This window comes from Nicotiana tabacum, chromosome 18 (assembly GCF_000715075.1).
Source record: "Nicotiana tabacum cultivar K326 chromosome 18, ASM71507v2, whole genome shotgun sequence".
In the NCBI taxonomy this organism is placed as follows: Eukaryota; Viridiplantae; Streptophyta; class Magnoliopsida; order Solanales; family Solanaceae; genus Nicotiana; species Nicotiana tabacum.
This window is the reverse complement of record NC_134097.1, coordinates 10796120-10806055: the sequence shown is the minus strand read 5'-3', so window position 1 is coordinate 10806055 and position 9936 is coordinate 10796120. Positions and strand designations below refer to the sequence as shown.

Here is a 9936-nt window from a genome sequence, read left to right as displayed (position 1 = left end):
ATCAAGCGATGAGTGATGGTAGGCTATAATTACATATTTTAGTCGCTTATTTCACTCTAATTTACTGTACTTTAATTGATTTTGACCTTTAATCGCTAGTGTTTTGCACTTATTGTGTGTTTTATGCCTTGTAGGAGTGATTCCGAGTGATGTCAATGTTATGGAGCTAATTCGAGTGATTTATAGCTTTGAAGTCTGAGTAAAATCCCCAGGGATTAAGCCGGGATCATGTTCGGAGATCAAGGACCAAGTCTAGGTGTCAAAATTGAAGCAACATTTGTACTCTGAGAATGTTGCACTAATGCGACTCACTGTGCGACTCACTAGTGCAAATTGTGTCCAGATTGTATTTAGCTTTAATCGCTAGTGTGTTGCATTTATTGTGTGTTTTATGCATTGTAGGAGTGATTCCGAGTGATGTCGATATTATGGAGCTAATTCGAGTGATTTGTAGCTTTGAAGTCTGAGTAAACACCCTAGGGACCAAGTCGGGATCATGTTCAGGGTCGAGGACAAAGTCTAGATGTCAAAATTGAAGCAAAATCTGTACTCTGAGAAAGTTGCACTAATGCGACGCACTGTGCGGCGCGCTAGTGCAAATTGTGGCCAGATTGTATTTTGCAAAGTGTTATGGAAATTTCCACAAGCGCGCCGCATGGGGCGGCCTGGCATGCGGCGCGGTAGCCCAAAAAGGTTAGAGTGACTTCTCAATTCCGCTGAAAAGGGGTAGTTTCGTCTGGGAATTATTGAGGGGTGGCTTAAATACACGAAAAAATACCATTTTCAGGACTTTTCATTACAAAATATCGGAATTATTGTGGCGATTATATTACGGTGGTTCCAAACACCCGCCACAAAATCTCATATAAAACGGCATTTTAGAAGCCACCAATTTAAAGTTATTTTATAATGGTGGTTATTTCATATTGCGGAGGTTAGAACCGCATTAATGTTGTAATCAAAACATTTTAATTATTTTTCCTCAATAGGTTTTAGTATTTCCCCCTCAAAATTTGAGACTCCCTCCAGAATTTGTCAAGTCTGGAATTCCCCCCTCAATAGATCTCTTGTTTCTCTTTCCCCCAATTCCGTCCCCCTATTTGTTCTATTTACCCCCAATTCCCCCCCCCCCTTCGTTCTATTTTCTAACCTAAGATTCTTCTATTTCTCCCAATCTGTTTCACAACAAAAAAAACTGAAATTAGCGATAAACGTCGTCGCTAATCTGTCGCTAAAACGCTCGTAGCTAGTAGAATTTCTTGATAATCCATCGCTAATCCGTCGCTAAATGAGATTAGCGAGGAATTTTTCTATTTAGCTACAGAATTTGTCTGTCGCTAAAACCTGATTTTTAGTAGTGTTTCTCCAGCTAGAAGAATCGAGATTCAAATCCGAAAAAGTACATGAAATTCGTTTAGCAGCTTCAATAATCTTCAGGTAATGATGCATATTTAGTACCAAAAGTTCTTTTCTCTTTATTAGAGTTCATGCATGTTTGGAAGTGTAGCGATTTTTCCCAATTCTGTTCTAATTTTATTTTTCCGTCGGTCCGATAATCTATGATTCATTCAGTCAATTGAATATATAACATCCAAAATAGTAATCTATTAGTAGAAAAAAGGACAACAGAGCTAGTATTCTTGTTATTAGAAAACATTACTAATCTAATGGTTTCAGTGCTTATTTTATTTTTGAGTCCATTTTTTGTTATTTTTCTGTTCAATTAATTTGGTATTTCTTTAAATTTTTGCTGCTTTGTCTGGTATTTCGATTGCCTACACTTAATTTTGATATTTTAAGTTGTTGTTCTTGCTAATATTAACCTAAATATTATATATGGGCTTGATAGGTAGCCGAGGGATCAAAAACTACTGGTGAAGCTATTGGGATCGACGTCAACAGTTAGACATTTGGTAGGTATAATTCGTTTCAGTTTAATTTTTTCTTTTCTTTTGAGCAGATTTATTTTTTTAAAGGTAAATTGATTATTTCTTAGTGTTGAGTGACCTCTTATTGGTGTAAATTAGTTTAAGAAAGCTTAATTAAAGTGCACTAGAATGATGAGGACATGAAATAAGTTTTTGGTAGACTTATGTTTTAGTAAGTTTTTGAGTAGGAGTGAAGTTAAGTCATGTATGATTGGACATTTTATTTTTTATAGTAAGTTCGCAAAGCATCTAAAGTAGTAAGCTAACACTTTGACATGTATAAACAAAACTTTTGAGAGAAGAACTTAGTTCAGATTAAGTGCAAATATTCACTAATTATTGCAGGCTTCTACATGTCGAGCTTCTGATAGTTATGTCCTAATTATAATGGAAGAAGTAAAAATTTTCTATCTGCACTTTTATATCATTTAGAGGCTTCTCATTAGGTAATTTCTTTAACTTGTTAATCAAATCAAGATCAGATGTTAAGTTTCAGCCTTAAAAGGTTTCTCATAGGTTCCATCTAAGAATTATAGCCTACTTTATCAACATATTTGCACTATTTACTGCAGTATCTTAGTTCTCAATTAGAAATAAAATACTATTTGTCTTGATTCACTGCTTGCTGCTAGTACCAGTAAGCATTGGTGCTCTCATATAGGAAATTGATACTAAGAATTATTTGAAAAGACTATACAATATTGATATGAAACAAAAGGTCAAAGCTGAACATACTAGCTGGAGTAAAGAGTGCAGCCTGAGTGTCTAGAACTTCTATTTTTCTTCACATGATGAAATAAAAAGAAAGAAAATAATAACTTTCATGCGAATGTTCCCTTGATCTTTATACTGGCTTCATCTTGCACTTAGGGCATTATCTTAATTTGCAGACCAAATCTGAAAATAGTCTGGTGATGGAGCTTATTTTTTACTCTTAGGGCATTATTTTTTACTCTTATTCACACACAAAAACTATTTTTTGTTATCTTATGAGATGATGTTATTTCACAGGTTATGTTTTTCACATATAAGCTTTTTAACTAACTTTTCATTTTGATATTGTGATGTTATCTTATGTCTTCCTTTCTACACATGCCAATTGATAAATCTTGGATTAGCAAACCACGAAACACACCTGAATATGCAGATGGTGTAAGACAATTCTTGGATTTTGCTTTTGAGCACGGGTCAATTGATGGGCTCGTAATTAAGTGCCCTTGTCCAAAATGTGGTTTTAACAAGTGACAAAGAAGCGATGTAGTTGAAGAGCACCTGATTCTCAAACCTTTTTAAAAAACTACAAATTTTGGTATTGGCATGGTGAAGAATCAAATGCAACCGTGCAATCAGAGCACCCATGTCATAGAAGATACTTTACAACCCCAAGATCCAATGGAAATTATGATTAATGATGTGTTTGGGTTCACCAAGAACAATGTCAACGAGCTTGGTATTTCTTCTAATCATATAAATAGAGAAGAAAATTAAGGTGCATAATGAAGATTATACAAAGTTCTATGAATTTGTCGAAGATGTCAATCAACTATTATACGAAGGGTGTACGAAGTATTCCAAATTGTCCTTTCTAATCAAATTGTATCATATAAAGTTTTTTTATCGAATGGCTAACAAAGTGATGAGTATGATATTAGAATTGTTAAAAGATGTCTTTGAAGATGCCAAGATTCCTAGTTCTTTTTATGAGGCCAGGAAAACCATCAACAAACTTGGTCTTAATTATACCAAGATACATGCCCGCTCAAATGATTGTATGTTATATTTTGGCGAAGATGAAGAATTGCAAGAATTCAAAAGATGCAAGACATCTAGGTGGAAGGATAATAAGAAGAAGCAGCCTGCAAAGATATTGCGTTACTTTTCACTAAAGCTAAGGTTGCAAAGATTGTTCATGTGTTATAAAACTGTCGAGTCTATGAGATGGCATTCTTTAGAGGGTTGCCAAGATGGATTGATGAGGCATCACAGGGATTCTCAGGCTTGGAAAACTTTTGACTTGTGTCATCCTGAATTTGTTGCAGATCCTCGAAATATATGGCTAAGCCTAGCTAGTGACGGTTTCAATCCTTTTGGAGACTAACAATAGTATCTGGCCAGCGGTACTTATTCCATACATTTGTCCTCCTTGGGAGTGCATGAAGCAAACTTCATGCATACTCTCAATGATCATTCCAAGAAAATAAATGTCAGGCAATGACATAAAAGTGTATTTATAACCTCTCATCTAAGAGTTGAGGGAATTATGGTACGACGGAGTGCAGATATTAGATTCTTCAAAGAATGAAATATTTAAAATGTGTGCATCATTGATGTGGACAATTAGTGATTTTTCTGGACTTGGTACCTTATCTGGATGGAACACATACACTCAATTTGCTTTCCCCACGTGTAACTTTGATACAGACTCTTACAGATTGAAGCATAGTAGAAAATGGTGTTTTATGGGTCATCGTCATTTTTCTTGAAAGCGGCCATCGGTTTAGATTGCAATGTGTTTGTTTTAATAGGAAAATCGAGCACGGGAGCCACCAATTGCATTATCAGGGTCAGACATCTTGAAACAAGTGGAGGGCATTAATGTCAATTTTGGAAAAGTACCTGATTTGAATGATAAAGGTAACTCGAAGACAAACTGTTAATGAAGATAGATCGAGGCAGTGGAGAAAGAGGAGCATATTTTTTTTATCTTCCTTACTGGGAAACGGACTTGTTACGTCATAATCTAGACCTTATGCACATTAAGAAGAATGTGTGTGAGAATGTGATATACACTTTACTCAATGATTCTAAAAAATTAAAAGACAATATTAAAACTAGGAAGGATCTTAGAGAAATGGGTGTAAGGAAGGAACTTTGGGCAGATGAGAATGGAAGCTATCGTCCATATTTGTTTACTATTTTAAATACAAATAAAGGTGGATTGAAGAAAGATATATTTTTGCAGACCTTAAAGAATGTCAAAATGCTTGATGGATATGCGAGCAACATTTCGAGATGTATCGACTTGAAACAACGGAAGCACGTTAATATGAAGAGTCATGATTTTCACATTCTTATGCAGCACTTGTTATCAATTGCCATACAAAATATTTTACCTCACAAAGTGACTACAGTGTTAATAGAGTTGAGTTCGTTCTTTCGACAACTCTGTGCCAAAAGGCTTAAGTCCAGTAGACTTTGATAGGCTCCAATCTCGACAGTTTCTCACTATGAATCACTTGAAAATGTTATTTTCTCTAGCGTTCTTTACCGTCATGGTTCATTTAACTTGTCATCTAGCTGGTGAAGAAGAACTTGGGGGACCGCAATAGTGTCGATGGATTTATCCTGTGGAGAGGTAAAAGATTTCTTATTGCTTAATTGGAGTTTATTCTTTAAGACAAAGATGTTAAATTTTAACCATTAACTAACTGTTGATCTTTTGTTTAGGTATTTGGGACATTTTAAGTCCTATGTGCGGAACATGTCACAACCAGAAGGTTCCATAGCTGAAGGATACCTAGCTGAAGGGGCTCTTACTTTCTGTTCTCAGTATTTTGAAGGGATTGAGACAAGGATTAATAGGCCCCATCGTGTTGATGATTATCCGGATGATAGAGGATCGACAAATTCATCTAGCATTTTTCCACCAATTGTTAAAGGAGTAGCATCAGAAACATTTGAGTTGTCACCTATGGTGAAACGTCAAGCACATCGATATGTGGTTCTAAATTGTCCACAAGTCATGTTGTTCATTGAGTGAGTATTTAATGCAAATCTAAATATAATACCTATATTAAATATGTAGAACATATATAATGATTAATATTTGTATCAACATTTCATGTAGTTAATTTAAAGATCATGTACGAAGGCGTTGGAAGGGTCGAAAGCCTACCAGTACGGAGATTGAGAAGATAGTTAATAAAGACTTCATTGATTGGTTTCCCAGAAAGGTTTGTTACAAATGTATTAGAATTTTACAAATTTAAAACTATGCCTAACATATTATTTTAACTCTTATTTCAGATTGTGAACCCAGATATTTCGAATATTGTATCAGATGACCTAAAATTTTTTAGCAGATGGTCCAGCACCACATGCTAGAAGGTTTACATAATTTAATATCAACGGGTTCAAATTTCGGACTTTAGGGTGAGAGAATGGATTGAAAACTCAAAACAGTGGAGTATTATTTACTTCGTCCACATCTTGTATTGCTAGTGGTGCTGATAGAAATTTGAGGCAAGTGGATTTGCCATATTATGGCAAATTAGAAGACATCATTGAACTTAACTACTATGGTTGATTTCGGGTTACACTATTCAAGTGTAAATTGGCTAACACAACTAGGGATAGGGAGTTCAGAACGGATGCATGGGGATTTTCTTCCGTTAATGTTTCACGATTGATTCATACTGGTGATCGTGAAGAGCATGATCCATACATTGAAGCTTCACAAGCTCAAATGGTATATTATGTGGACAATGTGGTGAATAAAGGTTGGAGTACTGTTGTTCACTTGAAACAAAGAGACTTATATGATATGGGAGGAGAATGAGATAAAGAATTTTCTGAGAATGAGTCATTCCTACTGCAATACTTAGATCAACACTTTGGGGATGTTAATGATCTGCTTTTGTGTAGGGAGGATGAAACTAATTAAATATTAAGTGATCGCGATATTGAAAATGAGATTGGCGAAAATGAACATATTTGAAGAGTCATTGCTAGCCATTTTCATATTTTAGAAGGAAGCATCTTGATATATTTTCATTTCAAATTAGTTTAGATTATAGCTATGTCCTTTTATATTCTTGACTTGCTTTATGTTCTTGCATCTAGTTACTTTCTTTCATTAATTAAGCTTAAGTTATTTTTGTGCTGAAGTTTAAACTGGTTTGGTATCAAGGTTTTCTTCTTTTGCTTTATATACTTTTATGTATGTAGAGATGTCGAAGCAAAATAGGGTTAAAAATCAATTCGAATCAGTCAAAGAGAGATCTTCACTTGTTCCGGGGTAGTCATCACAGGCTCAAGCTTCATCTTCAACATCTTATCGAGTCTCTTTACATCCTACACTGCCTACACAACCTACACGTCCTGTTATTTCAGTTGATGGAGTATCTTCGCAGCACGTTGTTCCATCTTCATCATATGATGGAGTCTCTTCGCAGCATGTTGTTCCATCTTCATCATCTGATGGAGTATCTTCTCAGCCTGCCATTCCATATTCATCATCTGATGTAATCTCTTCACGACGAATTAGACGTACTACTACTGATGAAGAGCCTCATTGGTTTGTCGATGTTATAGGTACATATAAATTTCAAGTTATTTTGTTTTATATGAATAACAAGTAATAAAAAGAATTAGGTTGAAGGTTAAGGATGTCCATAACATGGATAAAGGATTGCGTATAATTGTAGAATTTAATGAATATCATGCAGCAATTGAGAAATCGGCTGGCCTAATTGCAGGAGTTTTAGGGAAGCTTGCAACAAATTCTATGTACTTTCCTATTGGGTTTGTGAAATGATCATCCATGCCCAAATATTTTATGGACCGTATTTTTAATGATATAATAATGGTAATGCCATCTAAATTATTTTGTTTAGTTTATATCTTTTAGTTGTATATGTAAAACTGCAGTAATTTAAGTTACTTTATATTTGTGAAGCCTCGGTTTTTCTTAAGGATTAATCAACAAAAGGCAAAAGCATGGCTTAACAGTTCCCTTAACAAAAAGTGGAAGGAGTACATGCTTAAACTATGAAAGGAGGTTGAAGATCCATTATTAAGTAAATAAGATATCATCAAGAACGCTCTGGATGGCATACCGATGGACCAATGGGCAATGTATGTTACTTATAGCTTGAAATAGGTGATAAAGGTACTTTCCTCTACTACTGCATGCTGCTTCTGCTTTTTCTTCATCTGTGCTACTGTTGCTTATACTTTTTGTTCTTCCGATACTGCTACTTCTGCTTCTTCTGTTTCTGCTGCTTCTCCTGCTACTGCTTCTCCCGCTTCTTATGCTACTGTTGCTTCTGCTTTTTGTTCTTCTGCTACTGCTACTTCTTCTTCTTCTATTTTATCTAACCATGCTCTGTTAATTGTCCTTGGAAAGCTGTTAAACACTTTTAATCAGAAGCAACAATGTTTACTCTTTCCTGTCATGTGAGTCGGACGTCTGCCAAAGTTGGAGCTCTTTTGTCTGCACAAATCTAATAATGTGAAAAGACAATAATCTGTTGTCTGCTCTTTTTTAAGGTTGCTTGTTCATGTTCTTTCGATCTTGACGATGAATAAATTCAATCATTGAACTTAAATTTTTATTTATATCATAGTAGCTTCTGTTTCTGCTTATTTTGGTCTTATGTAATATAATTTCACCTATTTAATTTGTAGGCGCGTTGCAAGAAGAATGCACAGATTCAACAAAACCAATTTCCTCATACTTGTGGTGCCATGAGTTTTGCTAGAAGAAGGGTTGTGATGGTAGTTTAATCGATTTACTTAGATAAGATATATATTCTTAATTAATTACTAACATTATTCATTTTAAAAATTTCAGAAGGCAATGGGAAAAGCTTTTGATCGAGGGAAAATGTGGACTGAGACTCATAAAAGGAAAGATGGAAGTTATGTAACTGATGAGGCTAGGGTGATTGGGGTAAGTAACATTTTTGGTGTCTTCTGTTGTGATTATCTCTTTTATTTTCAGAATGGTACTAGTTGTATCCAGTCTTTTCATCAAGTTTCCTTATAATACTTAAAATGGGAGTGTTGTTGCTAGAATAATCGATAAAAAGAGGCAACAATTGTAAAATTTTGGAAAGAAAGAACTATGACTGCCCGAGCAGTATAATGACTGTGCTTGTTGAGTTTGGGAACCTCAAAACTGATCTCTGCCGAACCCGCAGACTCGTACTTGATCTGTTGCCTCCCTTTACAGTAACCTTTACAATGTTGCAATGGCTAATATTGCAGAAAAAAAATATTATGACAATGTGTATACAGAAGACAACCAAGAAAGAAAAGGGATAATGTCTTGTGCTACTAGGCAACAAGTAGTAGCTGAATATTGCAGCTTATTTTCTTGTTTTTCCTTTATATTCTCAGTTGTGTTTGGTTTCAATATAGAATGAAGTTTTCACAACTATTTCTTTTTCTTTCCCTTGCGTTGTTCCATCTGACCATCTTCTAAAATAGACCATAACATGTTTTCATTACCTGTCTTTCAAATATACCAGTCATTTGATCTATTGCTTAATTTATGCTTCTTCAAATTTTGTAGGAAAGAATTGAAGAAATTCGAAGTCAAAGAACAGAAAGTCTTGATGAACCTTCACCAAATGATGCACTTTGCATAGTATTCGGTCCCGAGCACCCCGGCCGTGTTCGAGGTTTAGGCATGGGTGTAGCTCCAACTGTAGCATTCAAACAGACATCAGCGAGATACCGTCGTGGTTATGTGGGTTCATCTAGCACTACCGCTCCAACTCCACAGTGACAGCAAGAGATAACAGATGTGAAATCAAAATTAAATGCACTAATTAGCTTATACGAAAGGAACATAGGGAATATCCCTGAGGAGTTTGCTCACTTATTTTCCACTCCTCCACATGTATAAGTTCTCTTGCTACATTAAAATTTTAGTTGTTTGCTTTTCTTATGGTTCTTTTTTGACATAAAGTGGTTTCTCTCCTTGTTTTAATTTTTAATAGGCTGTTAGAAATTAAATTTGATTAGTTGATTCCTTTTTAAGCATTTACGATAATCTCTAATGATGCTTATTTTCTGAAATATAATTCCAAATATGCTTTTATATCACTACACAAAGTTTTTTGAGGACTGCTCAGCATGCATGTTAGGGTCTCAATACAGTACCTGAAGAAATAAATCCATAGAAATGGAGAGGGATTCTGGAACTAAATCCATAGAAATGGAGAGGGAAGATATATATATATATATATATATATATATATGGCTTTTGTGTATATATATT

At 34.9% G+C, this 9936-nt stretch overlaps 1 protein-coding gene across 12 annotated transcripts; it reads left to right on the top strand.

Annotated features, from left to right (window-relative positions):
* The first annotated feature begins 947 nt into the window (after positions 1-947).
* LOC107812073 (uncharacterized) lies at positions 948-9600 on the top strand. 12 transcript variants are annotated; one of them, XR_012701889.1, is made up of 12 exons: positions 953-1437; positions 1850-1913; positions 3047-5283; positions 5376-5684; positions 5776-5881; positions 5955-6080; positions 6876-7241; positions 7406-7515; positions 7606-7818; positions 8337-8426; positions 8503-8601; positions 9226-9600. XR_012701889.1 is itself a non-coding variant. In XM_075236608.1 (11 exons), exons 9-11 carry the CDS (start codon positions 8397-8399, stop codon positions 9439-9441), a joined length of 336 nt encoding a protein of 111 aa, XP_075092709.1. In that variant the 5' UTR covers positions 1012-1437; positions 1850-1913; positions 4891-5283; positions 5376-5684; positions 5776-5881; positions 6876-7241; positions 7406-7515; positions 7606-7818; positions 8337-8396; the 3' UTR covers positions 9442-9600. The 12 variants fall into 12 exon arrangements, 7 of the variants coding, with proteins under 7 accessions (XP_075092709.1, XP_075092708.1, XP_075092707.1 ...); XR_012701890.1 differs by having other exon boundaries at positions 948-1437; positions 5955-7241; positions 7376-7515; XR_001654057.2 differs by having other exon boundaries at positions 950-1437; positions 1850-1917; positions 5955-7241.
* The last annotated feature ends 336 nt before the right edge of the window (positions 9601-9936 follow it).

Bases quoted from the DNA above. Each gene is read 5' to 3' on its own strand.
- LOC107812073 (XM_075236604.1), top strand. From the start codon at position 8,397: ATGAGTTTTGCTAGAAGAAGGGTTGTGATG. The intron at 8,427-8,502 runs GTAGTTTAATCG...TAAAAATTTCAG, and splicing joins CTAGAAGAAGGGTTGTGATG to AAGGCAATGGGAAAAGCTTT. The intron at 8,602-9,225 runs GTAAGTAACATT...CAAATTTTGTAG, and splicing joins ATGAGGCTAGGGTGATTGGG to GAAAGAATTGAAGAAATTCG.